Raw genomic sequence first — 21,151 nt, 5'->3', positions numbered from 1 at the left:
CCTCATCAGTGGAAAATTCTGTGGACAATTTTTCATTCTGTATTGTTTTTGGATTGCTGAGAAAAAATGCTTGTGATTTAAAAAAAATGTCTACGATGCTTCGTTCTTGAGTTATGATTTTTCAAAGTAACCACCAGTCTGTGGAAAATGTTTGTTTTGCACTGGAGTTTTCCGGAAAACTAGGCGACCCAGATTTTTTTTTCAACTTAGTTTTTGTTCATATATTTGTAAACCCTACCTGTGAAAAAAATCATTAAATTTTGAGAACATTCTTACGATAATAAAAAAAATCTCCGGTTGTCATTCATTTATTTAACCGCTTTGGAAAAAAATGATTGGAAGAGTTAAATCTTTTTCGAAAGACAGTCTAGCAAAAATTAAGATATTATGTGTGCAAAGTGGCTTATTTAGTCAAGGTCAACACACTCAGAAAGTTCAATTGTTATCTTACGGGGATGAATCAGCCTCGGGCTGAATTTTCCCATGATAAAAAAAGTCAATAATAATAAAAATTGTTATCTGAGAGGGTGCTGCCAACAATTGTTCGAGTTTACGCGAAAACTTTAATTGTTTACACTAGCAGCCAATAAAGAAGATAATTATTATATTGAAGGAGAGTAAGAGCTTTATTTCCAGGTATTATAAGTTTATGGCCGCTAAAAGATATCAGTGATGTTGATCAATGTTGGCGTAGCTCTCTCCGTGATGTGGGTGATGAGCATGTCCCTTCCGCTGAACATGAGCCTGGAACCCGTGATGGTGATCCGAGTGGTAGTCCACAACGCGGTGAGTTCCATCAGCCTCATCCAGAGTGTACTGTCCCTTCACGACATCTCCATCGCGATGTTCCCATTGGCTCTTGTGATCATGGGTGTGTGAATCCTTGACGCCATACTCATACTTGTACTCGGGGTGAGCATGGTGATGATCTTCGTGATGATGACCGTAATCTTCTCCATAATATTGGGCGGAGGCAACAACAGCCAGACAGGCAACCAAAGCGATAATCTTAAAGAAAGTGATATTGAAAATAGAAGAACGCGACAAGCTACTCCGAACAGCTTACCTTAATCATTTTGATGAATTGGATTGTGTTGTGCTTGTTTGGCGAACAACTCTCAGAACACTGATGTTTCCTCCATCTAACTTTGCAACTTATATACCAACTTGGGCGTTTTCTATTGCTACTGTATCTGAAAACGGCCTAATGTATCACCTCTGCCGAAAAAGCGAAATCTCCGACAAGCAGCTAATTGGAGAACTGTATCACTTGTCGGAAAACCAGCAAAGTCCATTTTCACCATCCACGGCCGTTCTAGCATGCAACCTTGCGCGCCACTCAAAGCCACGTCCGAAATTGCAAGCCCCACCGTATGACCCCTCCCTTTGGTTGCGTTGGTTTGGCTTGGCTCTGGGCGGGTACATTGTTCCGTCCGTTGATTCAGTGCAACTGTAGGCAGAGTTAATTATATTGCGTTTCAAGCCTATTACTGTAAACGGTCATCATTTAATGTGATACACGTCTTGCAACGCTTTATACCGGTCAATTAACCCGCTAGTCAGCTATTTCATAAATGACATAATTTTAAATCAATCGGTCAAAAAATTCGAAAACTCGCAAAAACGTAGACTGTCAAATTGCACTTAATGGCAGATTCAAGACAGTTCGGCTTAAATATGGGACGGGTCATAGCTGGAAGCTGGATGGGAAATGGCAGGCCATAACGAACGCAAAAAAAAAGAACGCCAAATTGTCTCCACCATCGCTCGCGCAGACATAACCTAGTGCAAACCAAACCTCTAGGAGGCGGCATGATTCGCATTGCATTGGCATCAGTTAAGTGACCGACTGGCTGCAAGAAGACCAATTAACCTGTTATCACATCACTCTTCGTTCGTCTCGTGCCATCGTCGCGCATTAAGTCAGGTCAAGATGTGTTTGGGGTAAAAGAGGTGAAATGCGTTTCTTGGAAAAAGCATAAAAGATTCACCCCCGCACCAAATGTACCATGTACAAGATGCTAATAAGACCGGTGGTTCTCGACGGACACGAGACATGGACGATACTCGAGGAGGACCTCCAAGCACTCGGAGTTTTCAAGCGACACGTGCTCAGGACGATCTTTGGCGGCGTGCAGGAGAACGGTGTGTGGCGGTGTGTGCACTCTACGATGAACCCAACATCCTGAAAGTGGCTAAAGCTGGAAGGATACGGTGGGCAGGGTATGTTGAAAGAATGCCGAACAACAAACCTGCAAAGTTGGTGTTTGCTAACCATCCGGTTGGTAAAAGAAGGCGTGGAGCGCAGAGAGCACGATGGGCGGACCAGGTAGCGTGATCTGGCGAGCGTTGGGCGTGACCGACGTTGGAGAGCTGCAGCTGCGAATCGAGTATTATAGACTGTTTCAGAAATTATAAATACACTAACGATTGACTGTCATTTTAATTTTAGAGTGATATGCAGGAAAGTTCCTTATAGGTCATGTAGTAAACACTATAAGGATACAAATAAAACCAACTTTGTTACCATTTCGTGCAAGAGATGGAAACTCGAGATCTGTAAACCAATGGTTAAAAAATGAAAGTTGCACAAAACGGTCATGAAATATAAGACAATGGAATAAAAAAAAATCTCATAAATGAAACATTTCTTCAACAAACATTATGGAAATTACTGTATCGATAAGAAAAGATGTTTCTCTATTAGCCAAAGTTATTTTGGTCGGGAAAAAAATTTCAAGAACCATCATTAAAAACCTTTATAATGCAAGGAAAAAGTAGCTAAATTTTGAACACCACTAGCTGAAACAAACGTAAAACAAACTGATACCTCAACAACTATTTATTATATTCGCTTTGATAGTACGACAAGTATTGCCATCTGAAGGATAGGATGACCTGCAAAAAAAACTTAGTTTAAATGAAATGTGTTCATAAACGCTAAGAAACTGTATGGAAGTCCTTAGGTAGCTTAGAAAAAACTGGAAAAATAACAAAGTTGATCTTATCAAAATTCTATGGAAATGATCTCATGAATTTTTCCCAGGTTTTGATGACGGCATTTCTTAGACAAGCTATTGAGGTAGCGAATGTGATAAAGAGTAAGATTTTTTTTGGAATTCAGTGAGAAATAATGTTGAAAACACCCTTGTGCAAATTTAATTTTCAAGCATGTAGTATATAATTGAAGATCTCGTTTGTTTTCAAAATATCATGACTATTTACATGAAACGTAAAAATGTGGAATGCAATATACTGTATTCTTTAAACAATTGGTTAAAATCATCAAAACACATCTTATTATTAGAAAAACAAAGTGTATTTATAATTTCTGAAACAGTCTATATGACGGCAAATTGTTGATTCAATATTATCATGAATTTGATGTTAACTAAATAAATGAATGGTAATTGAGACACAGCTGTAAAATTTGTTACTATTCCCAGCTCTCGTGATACTTAGACGAGCGTGGTGGTCTAGTGGCTACCGCTTCTGATTCGTATGCAGAAGGTCCAGGGTTCAATCCCTGGCCCGTCCCTTTCAACCTAATTTGTATCGTGCTATCCACTTTCTCTCTATCTCCCTCTTCTCTACATATACAACTTATGTATTAGTGTGGGTCATCGGAACCGTTTTCTCAGATCAAAGCTTTTTTGGTTTCGTTTCGGGTCCTGAGTATCTGTGCAAAATTTGAGCACGATCGGTTGCGTCTACACTTTGCGCATTGCAATTTAAATTTGTATGGGATTTTGTATGGGAAAACATTCTTTTTTTGCATCTTTGTCATAAGTTGAAAAAGTTTGTCTAAAACTTTTTAACCAATACTGTAAAATGTTAGCCTAGGGTGTCTTGAAAAACTTTGTTGAAGACCGCAAAGCGATCCGATGCTTGTGAAAATAGTTATATCCAACGAACCGCATGCATGTGTTTATGTTTTAACATGTAAAAGAATAACAACAGCAACAAAATCATGCTGTTTCGCCAAGCAATGCCAACGCTATACCTTTTTTCATAAGCATTAGATCACTTCGCGGTCTTCGACAAAGTTTTTCAGAACAACCTAGGCTATGTTTTTACTTTATCGGTTACATGGTTTTAGAAACATTCGAGCTTCTTATGAGAGAAATGCAAAACAGTGTGTTTTCCCATGTAAAACCCCATACAAACTTCAAACGCGATGCGCAAAACGTAGACATAATCGATCGTGTCCAAATTTTGCACACTTATTTGGGCTCTGAAATGGGATCAAAAAAGCTTTGATCTGATGGGATACCATGGAATTTTTCATTTTTCCATATAAACGATGATCCACTCTATTATGTATATTCATATATTCATAGCCAGCGCTAGAACCAGAAACGAATTGCAAAAATTCGTTACCCTTCCTTCCAACTTCCACAGCACAAACGAGCAAAGGCGGATAAGAAAATGATAACAAGTTCTGTTAACTGGTTATCATTCGTTTGATAATTGAGTTTGTTATCATTTAGATTGAATTAAGAGCCAACATAACAAAAATGATAACTCATATTTGCTTCTCAAATACCAAAATGATAAGAAGTTAAGTTATCATTGAGTTCAAGTTGATAACTAATTGTGTTATACAATATTTTGTTCAACATTTCATTTAGTTATCAACATGAAAAAATACATGTGACTGATAACTCATTTTATTATCAATTAGTTATCATTTAGAGCTATTTTATCGACCAAAATAGTAAAAATCTACTTTACCGACATCGTCACCTATTGAAAAAAGTATCTTATAACTTACAACCAATGTTTTCGACTATTGCGCCCAGGCGGGTCTCGAACCCTGATCGAGTGATTGTCGGTCGCAGCCGATAGCCCCTATACCAACGGGACTCATTGAGAGTAATAAAAGGCTACGCTTTTCGTACTGCAGTCGCATTGTAGGTGAGAAGCGGAATCTATTTTTAGATTCGAGGTTCATCAGACTCTCAGTTTTGGTAAAGCTTTGAAATGTGCGTTTGGAAACAGATAACATATTTTGTTATCATTTAGTATTTTTATGTTATCGCGATAGACCAAAATTATCGATAACTAAATTTGTTATCATCTGGTTATCATCAATTGAAAAAGATGATAACAAAAATAACAAAATGATAACACCGATAACACAGTTTATTATCAAAGTGATATCACTTTGTTATCCGCCTTTGCTCGGGCAGTGTCTATAACGACTACAAGTTATGCAACCAAAGCGAACTGTGCCGCTTGTCCTTTATAGTAATCACCTCACAATCTACCACCTTTTTTTTCTCTGTTCGGGACATAACCACTGCGACCAGTATTTGATCTATTGTGGTATACCCCGTGTCCTTTGTATAGTGCATGTCGTATTACTTTATCACCATTGAGAAGTTTTAAAGTATTCGGTTTTGTTACAGTAGTCATTTTCAACTAGTTCGTAAGGAACGATTCTGATTGATAGGTTCCGCTTTTAATACGCTCCTTTTTCAGTCAACATCGGATCCCTCAACGAAAAAGTCAAGAAATGATACCGATATTGACCATGCATCGGAACCCTAGTTCCTACTGCCTCAAACCAATGAATACCGAATAAAAGATTACGATTACTAATCCATTTTTTCATTGGTGCAAGATCCATCTCGGCCAGAACCAAACCGAGACCTATCACTTTTACCAAGGTATGAAATGTAATAAGGACCAAAGTTTTTCCTTTAATTACTAAAATAGGCTGTTCTATAGTTGGATGCAGTTAGGGCTAGGGTTCACTTTGGAAGATCTTTCGCCGCAAGCAACCCAAAAAGGTGATCTACCCACGCTACGGGCTCCGTTAAAGATCGAGCATGTTTTAAACCCCCTCAACCATTCATCCCTCAGCACGGGTCGCCTGACACCTTGGATTGGGGTTACTTACGAACCTTACGAACACCCCAATCCACGAATCGCATAAACGACCCATCGGTGACTCCCAGATTTCCCATCCTTATGGGGCAGATAACCCCTTCCTTCCACTCCTCCGGTAGCTGTTCGGTTTCCCAGATCGTGACTGTGCAGACAGGTGCAGACAGCTGGCCAATTTTTCTTGATGAGTTCAGCTGCGATGTCATCCTTTCCAGCTGATTTTTTAGTTATGAGCTGGCGAATAACATCCTTAACTTCCCTCCGCGTGGGTGTTGGTTTATTTCCGTCCTCCACTGCACTGGTGTCGTCGATTCCTCCATTGTCGTGGTCTCCCGTGCCTACGTTCTCTTCGCCACTCAGGTGCTGATCGAAGTGTTGCTTCCACCTTTCGATCACCTCACGTCCGTCCGTCAAGAGGCCTCCGTCCTTATCCCTGCACGTTTCGGCACACGGCACGAAACCGTTGCGGGACGCGTTGAGCTTCTGGTAGAACTAACGTGTTTCTTGGGAACGGTACAGCAGTTCCATTTCTTCGCACTCCGCTTCTTCCAGGCAGCACTTTTTCTCCCGAAAGAGGCGGGTGTCATGTTTCCTCTTCTGTTTGTAACGTTCCACGTTCTGTCGGGTCCCTTGCTGCAGCATTACCGCTCGCGCTGCGTTCTTCTCCTCCAAAACCCGTCTGCACTCTTCGTCGAGTTATTCGTTCCGTCGATTCCGTTTCACGTACCCGATGATGCTCTCGACAGCGTCGTTGATGGCTGCTTTCACTGTACTCCTGCAGTCCTCTAGAAGGGCCTCATCGAGCTCGCCCTCGTCTGGCAACACAGTCTCGAGATTCTGCGCGTTACGGGTGCAGTTTGACCATGAGAAGATCTTACACACTTTAAATCTGAACAATTTTGGCGTGAAAACGGATTTTTGTTTTAAATTATGTTCGTTTGAACTCACCGGTGCATTTCACACACATCCCCCCCTTGCATTGCATTCGCCGGTCAATTTTTCTTGTGTGCTATAGATGCTATAATATTCTCCGACGTCGTCGTGGGAACACTACGTGACATAAGCGTCGAACGGACATGACCATTTTCGGTGGTGGTGCGCGCAGTGGCCGGCAATGAAATCGCATTTCGCTGTGCGAAAGCAAAATTTCGGTCCGAAAAGAAAACCGTAAAAAAAACTGAAACGAGATGCAAAGTGACGAACCTCCCGAGGGTCAAAGAGTGTTGTTTCCTTTATGGGTGATAGGTTTTTGGGCTAATTGTAATAATTTGGTAAAGGCATGTAACTGTCATTAATTGTGTTTCTTTTTTTTTCTTTTCCTCTTTACAGTACTACGACGTGCCAAAGCAGCAGTACGTCTTGTCGAGCGTCCCTCCGAAGGCTGTGAATAATAGCTATAATGATAATGCTAGCCCAAATAACCTGTAGTGCGGAGATGGTGGCGTACCAGCAGAATGAGCTGTATAGTAGCATTTACAAAGAAACAAGAAGAAATTTTCCGACATGGTAGGGACAAAATAGTTTACAAATACTTGACTGAAAGACGCATAGTGGATGAAATCATTCCCGACCTTTGGAGAGATACAGACAAATCGGACGAATTATTCTAGTGCACAATTGCATAATTATAAATTCATAAAGAATCACATTCACAATGAAATCTCAACTAGCTTAAATGCTGTGAAAATTTTTCGTTAGTTTTTATGATAATTGGCTTTTAAAAGTACATATAAAGCATCTTATGTATGGCTGCTCTAACCAGAAAACCAAAAAAAAAACAAGTTACATTTGGTGAGTTTATTTTTTTCTCCTTATCATTGGACTCCAACATACGTTACAGATATGCCAAGACTCAATCTCTATATCTACTGAATTATTTATAACTTTGGAAGTTACTAAGAATTGGGATGTTATCAATTTAAAAAATGAAGCATGCATCAAAAACTGCGGAATCTACACGGTATATACAGGAGAGTGACAAAAACATTAAAACACGCAAACTTGTCAGTAAACTTTAAACTTTGTTAAAAGTGCACCAAAAATTCTCAAATTTTGTCTGCTAATTAATCATCGAGTTATCTACAAATAGTGAAAAGTTGGGTGGGCTGTTTTACATGAAGTTAGAGCATCTTGTAAATGATCAGTTAGCCATTTTAATACTGTTAGTTCTCTGGTTTCTTTGAATTGGGCGAAGTTGTCAATTAATTTCAAAAGTATTGGGATTCATGTGAAAATTTCTTTGATTTTTTAGGGTTATTATTTTATAATAGTTTTTTTTTGCGAAATCAATTGTACATTGTCCTTATGAACAACTGCAAGTGAATTCAAACGTGTTTAAAATTCGTTTAATAAGTCATGAATGCTCACAGTTTCAATTTATTCGGTTCATTGAATTTATAAATATAATCGTTTGAAAATGGTAACCAAATAATAAATCATTACACTGGAATCGATCTAACTTCAAGTAGAATAACTCTATTATCCCAAACTTGAACCATTTATAATCACTGAATGGTCAACCTGACAGTGAAAAATGAAAAACGTTTGGTGTAATTTACAGAAAAAAAATATAACTTCTTATTTTTTTTCTGAAAAGTTGAAATTTTTTTGCAATTTCTCATCGTAATAGGCTAAGGTAAAACTTACGCAAATCCGTCAGGAAAAGGCCTACTTTCCCACACCAAATTAGCAGTGCTGTAATGGTTCATTACAGCACTGATTTGCGTTGCGTAATGAACCATTACAGCACTGTTTTATGTTTGGATCAATTTCGTGATATTTTCTGAACGCATTTCTGAAAAATTGTGACAACTGCACAGTATAACCTGCTATGATCAGATTTTCTTAAACAATGACTATGAACATCAGTGTGCAGTTTGATGAATAAGTTTTGTTAAAAACTACCCTTAAGCGGTAATTTATGAAATTGCAAAAGACGTTGTACGCAACTCGGTGCAGAACTCGATTTTTACAGCACTCGTCGTAATTATCCAACTCGGCAAGCCTCGTTGGATAAATGTACGACTCGTGCTGTAATAATCTTGATTCTGCACCTTGTTGCGTAAACTACTATTCCTCTAGAGAGAGAATAGCATTGTTATGTGAATTGACATTGCAAAATTTGTCAATTCCTAACCCACTTCCTCTTCACTGCCGTGAACCACAAGTGGTGCCATCTGTAAAGAGCCGGCATTGATTAAATGGACTATGAAGTTTTTCAATACGATTTCTATGCGAAATTTCAAAAAATCGCCATAAATTGAACACTTCTGCGATCATTATGAAACTTTGATGTCTTTTTAACAAGTTCGTAATGGGGCTGAGTTGCAATTACTTTTCATTATGGAACAATCTGACTTGGTGTTCTTTTTCGATTTTACTGAACAAACTATACATTTTTATTCACGCAGCTCAAAGATCATCCGAAGAAAGATCTAAAACTGCCATTGACTCAATTTTGCCTAAAATTCAGATGGGACTGACTTGCGATTCACGGCAGTTCACACATTATAAATTTTGTATGGACAGTTCTGGTAATTTGATTGAAGTGTAGCACTGTGGTCGATCCGTTTTTTCACTCTGAAACGTAACGTAGTTTTTGAACAAACCGTAAATAAAACTGTATTTTAAAGAAGATAAATAATTGGTTCATGGTTTACTCTTATCATAATTGTGGCGCATTTTTTCAGAAGAACCATATGTCGTAGATAGCCGGAAACTCAGATAAACATTCTTCCAAAAATTTTCCATTTATTTTTTAACTTTGTGGGAACCCGACAATTTGACCAGGAATTATTTTCAGGTATTCATTTGGTATTTTTTTGCGATTCCAGCGCTTATTTTGTGAGGGTCTCTTCTAGCAGCCGCATGGAGAATTCCTAAAACAATTCCCTTGAGTTTGAGAATTTATTCAGAAGTACTTATGAAAATTCTTTAAGAGATTCTTGTGGCAATTTCTGACGGTATTGCTCTGCTAATTTCTTTAGAATTTGCTTCCACAATTTCTCTGGACGTTCCGTTGGGATTGCTACGGTTAAATCTTAAAGAATTCATTCGGCAATATTTTGGGAGTTTCGTTCTGTTATTTATTTAGAAACTTTTCGGGTAGTTTATTCAAGAAGTTGTCAGGTTTAAATTCCTTCATTTTTTTCCTTAGAAATTCTTCTGGTGACTGCTTTAAGCTTGCGCGTGAAATAATTTATGATTTCTGACAGCAATTCCTCTGGTAACGTTAACTTTCTGAAGAAATTCTTTCAGGAATTTTATTTGAATTCCCCAACATTTCTTTCAGAAATGGTACGACAGTTCTTTCTCCGATAGTGTGTCCTTGAATTTCTTCCGTCATCTCTCTGGGTAGTAATCGAGAATCTCGCCTGGAACTCATCTGGAAATTTCTTCAAGAATTTCTTGACTAATTCTCAAGAAATTCCTTTGGTAGTTTCTGGGCAATCTGTCGGAGAGATTGACAAATAATTGGGGAATTTTTATACCATTTCTTAAGGAATTCCCCAGCTATTACATCATAGCTCTAAGAAGTTTATTCGAAAGTCCGTTAAAAATATGTCCTTATTTATTCATTATTATTGAACTTATTCCCCAGTGGATTACTTTGGGAAGGAAATTTCTTAAGATTTTCCTTCAGTTTTTTCAAGGAAATCTTCTTGCGATTTTGAGGAGAATCTCCAACGATTTCCCTAGATGCTCTTTAATAATACTAGATTACAGCATTTTTTTAGTGTAGAATCATGCCCTGAATTTGAAAACGTGAAGGAAAAAATAACAGTACACGGTGTGCCAAAAACCGTTATTAACAAATAAAAATGTCCACCCAAATGGCACCCGGCATTCGAAAGATATACTGTTCTAGTATCTCCTCTGAAAATTTGAAAATGTTTCATCGAGGGAAACTAAAGTTTTTGTGTTTTGAAGATTTTGAGCCATTTCCATAGAATTTTCTTATATGACTAGATATGCGCGCACGGTGTTCCTGGAACCACTAAAGACAAACAAAAATATACACCAAATTGACACTCGGCATTCGAAAGATATACTATTTCAGCATCACCTCAGAAAATTTGAAAATGTTTAATCGAGGGAAACGAAAGTTTTTACTGTTTGAAGATTTTCCTCTATTTTCATAGAATTATCTCATATATGGCAATATTGTCATAGAATGTTTCATTGGCTCTTCAAATCATAAACAAATATTAATAAGTTTCACAAACACCATTCTAAAGATACAACATTCAAACAACTTCTCTGAAAATTTGACAACATTACAGTGGTTTGAAAATATAATATATGATAAAGTATATTGAAAATGTGGTAACTTCTTAAAATATTATTTCAATTTCACATGTATTCTTTCCTCGCAATGAATACATTTTGTAACTCGTCTTAAACTTTTTTTGAATACCACATTTTTTGCGATGTTGATGATGATGATGACGATGATTGAAGTGTACCCACCATCATCGCAAGGATTACCTATGACTGCAGAATTATTCCGGGAGGAAATAATCTACCTGATGGTTTGTTGTAGCAGGGAGAGTTAAAATCGCTGAATCCCTTCGGTAGTCAACAAAAGTTGCTATCTCATGACAAAAGTCTGGCTACTCCACGAACTTAAGTCCGGTCATCAGTTCATTCAACACCCTTAGGCTACCCCCCCGTGTGTGTAACCCCGTAGTATAATGTATTTAGTGTGAGAGTTTGAAACATTTATTAAAAAGATGACAAAAAAGATTTAATTGAAACGGGCTCACCAAGTTTAGTCTCCTGTAGACAAAAAAAAACAGTCACTACAGATCAACTGCTTGACTTGTAGCGCATCAGACGGACTCGTTCACACATCCGACATGTCGTTTTTTTCTTCGCACACATGATACATACAGCAATCCGGGAGAAAAAAAGTCACTATCGATACTGATATCATCACTAATGGAGTACGCGAATAGGAATCTACGCGGAAGGACACTTGCTTCAAATTTTCACGCAGTACCACTCACTACTAATCCACTGTTTGCGTAAAGAAAATTTCTACTTCATGTATTGTAACAGGGCCATCATTTTCACCCACAAAAGAACACACCCGTACAATTCTGTTCACGGGAGGGCTGCGTTCATCGAATCACTTCCTTTCTACCAGTTTCCGACAACAACCACGACACTATCACGACGGAACACGGCGGAACTCGATGACGATGAAGACGACGGCGGTAGGGATTTGGAATCTGATTGTTACACACTCTAAAATACGGCCTGTCTGCGATCACAAAAGGAAATTATTCTAATGTTTTAAATAAATAACTACAAAATCACCGGCAGAATTAGAAAAAAAATAACCACGAGAAAAATTCTGACAGGAAAAAAAATCGAACGGGTGCTGGCAGAGCACACTACGACTGACCACATTTTTTGCGATGTTGTTACAAAACTCAATAGGTGTTGTTAACGTGTTTATAGACAAAGCGATAGTATGCATATCCCCCACGAAATTGAAATCAAAGCTTAAAATTGTTGTTACTGATGATCATTCAAATGAAGTATTTCTAAATTCACATTCCAAAAACACATTAGTAACATGACGTATAAAAGCTGGCTAGGTAAACGATTAGCATTAAGGTTAACTTTAAAAGCTTCAATATCTTAAACATTGTACCAACCATTTACAAAGCTTCCTAGGAATGCCAAAACCTTGGCTGTGAATTCACTTTAACTCTCGTTTCACCATGAAACGCTTTCAAATTCACCGACAATATACCAACATGTAACGAGCTTAAAGACAAAAAAAAAACGGGTGCCAAATTATTAGAAAGTTTATGTAATCAACGCTCACGGCGTGCCACATTTTTATTTGTATTCGTGTAGTAGGTAGAACTATGGAATATCAAATAGATTCTCAACCCACGGTAATTGGCATTCCTCTCAATGAAATGTTGTCAAATCTTCAGAGAAGTTGCTTGAATATTATACTTTTGGAATTTGTGAAACTCATTACACCGTTCAACACTAGTTCGCGTTATGGGATGAGAAAAAACTAATAGGGGTTTGAGACCCTAGAAACCCAAACTTCGGTCTTGAACTGTTAAGTCCCGTTCCAATATTTTTCGAAAATTCTTTCACTATGACACTCCTCGGGTTCCAAAACCCTGTGTTTTTCTCATCCCATAGCTCGATTTTTTTTTAAATGTCGAGCAGTATTATCCAATCGGCAAGAATGAATGAAACTCGTTTCGAATATCATTTGGATACAATAGGAGCATACGAGATGAAAGCGCGAAAAATTCAAATAAGTAACGTTCCCTCGATATGAATCTCTGAATAAGTGTCACCGATCGATAGAACCGAAAGCAAAGCCGAACAACATTTAGCAGATAGCCTGTCTAGGGCTAGTAGAACTACTAGTACCTAGCCGTTCAAAAACCAGGACGTTAGGCAAAGGGGTCGTCGTTGTGAATGTGTTGTTCAATTATGGCCCTCTGTTAATAATAAACTTTCATTGAATTTCTCTTGTCGCACCCTTGCGATTCTATCCACCGTTTCTTTTATTACTTTCGTTACTTCCTTCTTCTTTAAATAGTATTAAATTCTCCGAGAAAAGCCAATAAAATTGAAGTGTCATCGAACAGTGTTATTATTTGTTTATGATATGAAAAGCACCGTATGACAATATTCCCATATATGGACTAATTCTATGAAAATAGAGAAAAATCTTCAAACAGTAAAAACTTTGGTTTCCCTCGATAAAACATTTTCAAATTTTTGGAGGTGGTGCTATAATTGTAATTCTTTCGAATGCCGGGTGTTGGTTTGGTGTACATTTTTATTTGTTGAAAGCGGTATCAGGTACACCGTGCGTGCATATTTACTCAAATAAGAAAATCATATAGCAATGGCTCAAAATCTTCAAACCACAAAAACTTTAGTTTCCCTCGATGAAACATTTTCAAATTTTCAGAGGAGATACTAGAATATCATATCTTTCGAATGCCGGGTGCCATTTTGGTGGACATTTTTATTTGTTAATAACGGTTTTTGGCACACCGTGAGTACTGTAGTGCTGAAATTTTTCCGACTTTCCATACAAAGCTGTCGATTTGAAATCGATTTTTGTTCTATTTTTAAGCAAAATTGCTTCCTTCATACATCTCTATTTCCGTAATCAATGATCCGATTGAGCTGAAATATTTGCTGTAACTGATTAACATCTAATGTTTCAAATGTACGTGAGAAAGAATTTTTCAATTGTTTTTTTCGTACTAAAAAAGGAAATCTCCATTATTTTTTTTATTTTTTTTTTCATATTTAGGAGATTGACCTATATAATTCCCAATATCTCAAATCCCACTAATTTGATGCAAAAATTATGTTCAGATGATCGAAACATATCATATTCAGCTTTCTATTCATGCAAAAGTTTGAACACTCGTTGACTGCAACGCAAAATGTTTAAATTATAGTAAATTCCATATTTTTAAAAACTTTCAAGATTTTCAGGAAAAACTCAAATACTGTTCTACCTCAAAATTTTTGAAGCACGGTCTTGATATCAGAACAAAATCATGCATCGAAAGTTTAGCTCGTGAATAGAAGTTCATGACTTTCGTTTTTTTTTTTTGTTAACTAGTGTAAGGTTTCGTTCAACAATTCCTTCACGAATTTTTAGGAATTGCGCAGGTAGTGTTTTTCAGAAATTCCTTCAGAATATTCTCAACCAAGTTATTAGGAAGTTCCTGTACCCAGTTCAAAACAAACGCCTCCGGCAATCATTTTGGCAATTTCTCCGGAAATTCCATAATAAATTTCTAGGATTTTTTTTTCTTAAGAGTTCTTTTGCATATTTCTTCAGGAATTCCTCATACCATCACACTTATTTCAAAGTCACTTGTTCGGCTGTTCTATGTTCGGTAAAAGTTCGGATTACCGAAGTTCAGCACAGTTTACCGAAGCTCGGCTAATTTCTACCGAACGTTCGGTAAACATTACCGATGATTCAGTAGAGTTTACCGAACGTTCGGTAATTTTTTGTCGAACTTCGGTAACATGTTGCTGAACATTCGGTAATCTGAACTTTTACCGAAAATAGAACAGCTGAATACGGTACTTTATTTTAAGTGTGATGTATTGAGAAATTCCTTCGGTAAATTCTCGATGAAATGCTTAGCATTCTTCCAGCATAAATTTAAGACATTATTCCAGCAAATCCACATGGTGGTATTCTGGGGATATTTGAAGGTTATTTTCCTTTCTTTGGAATTCGTGAAGGAAATTTCCACACAACTTCTCGGCAGCTGTTTTCAGGATTTTTTTAGAAAATTTCTTTTTTTCTCGATTTTTGAGGAATACCTCGGGTGATTTGCTTAGAATCTTTCCCAACAGTTTATTATGGAGTTCAGATCTCCAGATTTATTATGGAGTTCAGATCCATATTATTGAAGAAATCCTCCAGGGAATTCCTTTGCGAAGTCCGATTAACATTCGTTAAGGAACTTCTTCACATTTTGTATGACAGTTTTGGATATTTGAAAAAGGAGTGTTCACGGTGTGGCTTCGGAGTCAGTTTGGCTTTCTATTTCGCAGAAACATCACCTGTTCTATGACTTAGTTGGTTAGAGCGCTGTTCTTGCGAATCCGGAGTCGTGGGTTCAAATCCCACCAGAACACAACTTTTTTCACAAATTTCATCTCCCATTTTGTGAATAAGCAACATCTCGTGCCTTATAATTACAACTTTTTACCTTCCGTAACTCGCTCGGCTGGCCACCACCGCCAGAACCACGCTAATGTTGAACACAAAATGCGAAATTTTTTCAACGTGTTGTACAAAATACAACAGCGCGATCGCTCAAAGGTTAAGGTGTTCCTCCAGATTGTTTAAGGAAATTTTCTCGCAATTTTTTAGGAGATGCACCAATAATTTCCCCAGAAACTCGTAGATCCCTTTATATATTTTTCACACATATCACATGCAGTCTATCAAGAGTACCTTCAGCAATTCCAGAAATGCCTCCAAAAATATTATCAATCAATTTATTGGGGAGTTCTTGTACCAAATTGAAAACAAATTTCTCCGGCAATTATTTTGGAAATTTCTCCGAAAATCCCATAATTAAGTTCCCTTAAGAACTCTTCCGCAAATTTCTTCATGAATTCCTCATACCATGAGAAATTTATTCAATAACTTCTCGAAATTTAGGACATTATTCCAGCAGGATTTTTAATTTATTCTGAATTGGTGAAGGAAATTGCCACACGACTTCTCGGCAGCTGCTTACAGGAATTTCTTTGAAAATTTCCTTGTTTTGTCGTTTTTTAGGGAATTCCTCGGGCAATTTTCTCAGAATCTTTCTCCAACAGTGTGTTATGTAATTTCTCAGAAAACAATTTTATGATTTCTGCGGCAGTTTCTTTATCACCTTACCGAAAATTATTCTGGATTTCCTCCAATGAGTCATTCCTTACACAGCTTCTTAAATAATTTCATCGCTAAACCATTTGTAAATTTCTCAATTAACTGTTTGAGGAACAATTTAGGTATACGAGAATTACTTTATAAACTCTACCAGTAATATAAATGCTTAAGGAAATTCCGTAACACTTTCTAAGATGATTTTCGAATGAATTCATAAAAGAATTGCCAAATAAATTTCTAGCGAAGTTTTCTTATCAATTTCTAAAAGTTATGTTTGAAAAATCTGAAGAAATTCCCCAATAAAATTCTCAAAAAAGCCGAAAAAAAATCTTCAGGAAAATTTTGCTGGAATTTACCAGAGAAACCTTCGAAAATGAAGTCATGGTATTCCAACCATGAAGGGCCTATGAAGGAATTCATCCGAGAATTTTGGCAACATTTAAGGAATTGCTTCAGAATAAACTTTAGGTATTCCTCAGGTGATTCATTTCAAAATTTAACTGGCAATACATGTTGGAAGACATTATGCAATTTATTCCAAGTTTTCTCCGGTATTTTATGTGAATATCTTCGGAAATTCCTTGGCATTTTCTGATAAAATTTTTTACCAGACCATTTTCATCAAGATTTTTTTTTTACAGTTTTTTCGAGTTTTTTTTCCGGAAACTCCGCAGACGATTCTTTAATGACGTTTTCTTCAGTTTCTGTATTAATTTGTGAACCCGTCAATTATTGTAAAATATTCTCTAGTAATGTCTTCCCATGGTGAAACTTTTTATTTCATTATTATGAAAATGATTATATTGATCACTTTTCTGAAATGTTCTCAGCGAGTTTCTCTGGCTAATTGATTTGGAAACTACTTTAGAAATTAACAGATGTTTCTCTTAAAAAAATCGACAATTCTCTCAAAAACTAATTTGAAAATTCGCAATTTATTATTATTTTTGGAATTTTCAGGAAATAACTTTTGCAATTCTCCGGCAAGTTTCTTAGGCTTTCGACAGGAATTTGTACGACGATTTTTACTGAAATCGGAATTCCAGTAACTTCTTGAGCGATTTCCTAAGTTTTTTTTTTCAAGAGTTTCTCAAACAATTTGTTTTGTAATTCTCCCGGAAATTCCTCAGATATTTCTTGACGAAGTAAAAGCATTTTTTGTGAATTAGGATTTTAAGAATAAAGGATTTTTTTCGGCAACTACTTAATGAACTCCTTTGATGGTATCTTTAAAAAAAATCCCAAAATTAGACAAAGAAATCCTCAAGATGTAGCCGGAGTAGTTTGTAAAGGATTTCTCGAACAAGTACCCAAACAAATTCAAAAATATAATCCGAAGGAGTTTTCAAGGGAATTTCTGTTTAAATGTTAGAACAGTCTCTAAACAAAATGCTTGATGATTCACGTAATCAGTAATGATGTGGATAACAAAACATGCCCAGAATTCCTAGTACTGAAATGTGGAGTTTCACAAAATTTGGCAAATTTCATGGCGTTACTGACTCGAATGTGTAAGACCTACACAGATTGAAAAGCGTAGGGTACCGAGCCACTTGGGCAGTTTTTTCGCTATAACTCAATCAATTTGGAACCAATTGACGTGACATTTTGAATACGTTTAGATACTATAGGAATCTAACTGCGTTGTAAAAATTGTGTCAATTGGTCCAAAATTGATTAAGTTATAGCAAAAAAGTAAACATAATAGAAGCCCTTCCAATGGTATCGCTTCCCTATTATCTTCTATATATATAAAAATGCAGTGGCATACGTGGGACCGCGCATAACTTGCGAACGGAAGGTCCGATTTTGATCGTCTTAGTTTTGTTCTGTAAGTTTTCACCCAAGGAAGGTTTATGAGGCAAAAAACATGGAAATATTCAGAGTTTTTGAAAATCGATCTTCCATACATTTTGTGACCGGGGACTTGGTCTTGGATAGAAACTTGAAACGTCAAAAAACGCAGTAAGCAAGACAAAGTTTGCCGGGTACAGCTAGTTTTCAATAATCTCGATAGAATCATACAGAGTGTTTATATTCTTGTACTACCAACTTTTTCCACATTTGTTTAGTTATTAACAAGAATAATGACCAAACTTCATTGACATTCATGTATCTTGAATTAATGGGTTTTATGTTTTGTTTTAATATATTCTTGACAAGGATTGTAGCAACAGATCATACGTACACTCCCGTTCAAAAGTTTGGTGTCACCCTCTCAAAAACATGTCATTTTTTTAGGCCCATATCTCCGCCAATTTGCGTCCGATTTCAAAACCCTAGGTTTCATTTAAAAGATAATAAGTCAAAGAACCTTTGAACATGATTTAAAAGAAACTTTTTCAAAAAATTTTGTGTGTAAACTTAACCCAAAGTTGCCAAATTTTCTAAAAAATGAATATAAATTTTCGGCAGCGTCGCTGGAAGTTGGGTCGACCAAATTTTAAGATGAGAGCGGTAATATGACCCATTTTCTATTAGCTTTCAACTGCTTTTTACAGAACTTAGCTAAAAAATCTAGAAAAAAAAGTTATTAAGTAAATTAATCCTTGATGTCATCGACCAAAAGTTTGGGGTCACCCCTCAAAATGATGTATCGGCCAAAAGTTTGGGGTCACTTTCGTAAAACATGGAAAAGTGATTTGTTGATTTCTTTGTCATCTTTCATTCAATTTTAATTCTTCTTGGCTTATTTGAAACAAAATGAATGATACTTACTGCATAGACATTGAACCACACATATTTGTTGAAATTTACATACTAAAACTTAACGTAAAGTTGCCTCATTTTTTGAAGCGTGGTAAAATGTGCTAACTTCACGTAACATTTTTATATACAAAAATCGTTAAATACGTTAAGTTGAAGACATCAAACGTAAATTTAGTTAATTATCTTTGAAATGAGCTAAATATAATTAAAATTGAACTATAGATGACGAATATATCACCAAATCACTTTTCCATGTTTTACGAAAGTGACCCCAAACTTTTGGCCGATACATCATATTGAGGGGTGACCCCAAACTTTTGGTCGACGACATCAAGGATTAATTTACTTAATAACTTTTTTTCTAGATTTTTTAGCTAAGTTCTGTAAAAAGCAGTTGAAAGCTAATAGAAAATGGGTCATATTACCGCTCTCATCTTAAAATTTGGTCGACCCAACTTCAAGCGACACTAGCGGAAGGTTATATTCATTTTTTAGAAAATTTGGCAACTTTGGGTTAAGTTTACATACAAAATTTTTTGAAAAAGTTTTTTTTAAATCATGTTCAAAGTTTCTTTGACTTATTATCTTTCGAATGAAACCTAAATAAAAAAAAAATAAAATCGGACGCAAATTGGCGGAGATATGGGCCTAAAAAAATGACATGTTTTTGAGGGGGTGACCCCAAACTTTTGAACGGGAGTGTATATGCTTTATCAAATTCCACAAATTTTAAATTGGAGATCATAAAAAAAGACAGTCAACAATCTACATTTTTCCTTATTGGCAGCCATATATTGTGAATGATGCACAAAAACTTGGACGATAAAATTTAGTTGTAAGTACATATCAGTTTCACATAACACAGCGAAACGTCGTATTCACTTTCCATCTCGTACAAACTATTACAATAACAAAACACATCAAACATCTATGAACTGACCAGACTCCGTACGTATGGCAAAACTTAATTAAACAGGCCAGCTGAAATGTGAGCACAGCCAACACACCAGTAATGAAACTGTATAAATGTAAATTGAGAACAAAAAACTGTAAATAAAACAAATTTAACATGTATTTTAGTTGGTTTCCATTGATATCATCCGAAAACCTTAGACGAACAACAAGCATATCAGACGTCTATCGTGTAGAAGAAGAGTCCTTCATCTGATAATGATAAACGATGACATTAAGTTTTTTGTCTCACAAACCCTCAAGAATTTCTCTCTGCAACAAAAGTCAACAAAGACTCACCAAACGTTTTACCATGCATGCGATTTTTGAATGGGAAAGAAATTTTTAACCACGTGAACGTGCGATCACTGGTGATTTAATTAGCTTGATCAAACCCAGTGCAATGCAATCACCACCGGTAGAAACCGCGGTAGGTGAAACTTCAGTATCGATTAAATTAACAAAACCAATAGCTTTATTTGGTTTGTCCACGCGATTATAGAGCTATAAAAACTCGGTTTAATCCACCGATTGGTATCAGTCGTCTAACAACAAGTGTTCAGTGTACAGTAAAACTTCCGGAAAACAACAGGAGATCCAAGATGTTCAAGATCATCGCTCTGGTTGCCTGTTTGGCCGTCATTGCCTGCGCTCAGTCCTGCGGAGGAGATTACGGCCATGACCATCATTCCTATCCGAAATACAAGTACGAGTATGGCGTTAAGGATCTGCATACCCACGATCACAAGAGCCAGTGGGAACAGCGCGATGGAGACCACGTGAAGGGACAGTACACTCTGGATGAGGCTGATGGCACCCATCGTATTGTTGACTATAGCTCCGACCATAAGGGAGGATTCCAGCCCCATGTGCTGCGCAAGGGACACGCCCATCACCCACACCATGGCGAGAGCTATGCCAACATCGAGCAACATTACTGAACGAATGAAATACTGAATGTGAAATTAAATTTGTCTTAGCAAAACGAAATCGTATTTTGGAGTATATTTGATCACCTGTCACATGCCAACAAAAAAATTTTTTTTTGTTATTCAGTATCATAAGGCCGGGACAAATCTCATTTTCTTCTTTTGTCACTTTGATCGTTGACTCTTCAAGGGGGGATGATAAATAATAAATATATTTGATGAAAAATTACCCAAACAATTAGGCAAAATTCATCGG

The 21,151-nt window shown here is 36.8% G+C and overlaps 1 protein-coding gene across 2 annotated transcripts; it reads right to left on the bottom strand.

Annotated features, from left to right (window-relative positions):
• Positions 1-111: 111 nt before the first annotated feature.
• LOC109399494 (cuticle protein 19-like) lies at positions 112-20,871 on the bottom strand. 2 transcript variants are annotated; one of them, XM_029879881.2, is made up of 2 exons: positions 20,707-20,871; positions 112-1,008 (listed from the first exon to the last, which is right to left on the bottom strand). In XM_029879881.2, the coding sequence occupies exons 1-2, from the start codon at positions 20,869-20,871 to the stop codon at positions 667-669; spliced, it is 507 nt and encodes a 168-aa protein (XP_029735741.2). In that variant the 3' UTR covers positions 112-666. The 2 variants fall into 2 exon arrangements, with proteins under 2 accessions (XP_029735741.2, XP_019527485.3); XM_019671940.3 differs by lacking the exon at positions 20,707-20,871 and adding an exon at positions 1,067-1,812 and having other exon boundaries at positions 122-1,008.
• Between the last annotated feature and the right edge of the window lie 280 nt (positions 20,872-21,151).

The sequence above is a fragment of the Aedes albopictus genome, chromosome 2 (assembly GCF_035046485.1).
Source record: "Aedes albopictus strain Foshan chromosome 2, AalbF5, whole genome shotgun sequence".
Classification (NCBI taxonomy): Eukaryota; Metazoa; Arthropoda; class Insecta; order Diptera; family Culicidae; genus Aedes; species Aedes albopictus.
Note: the sequence above shows the minus strand (reverse complement) of the source record. Positions and strands in the feature narration are given on the sequence as shown.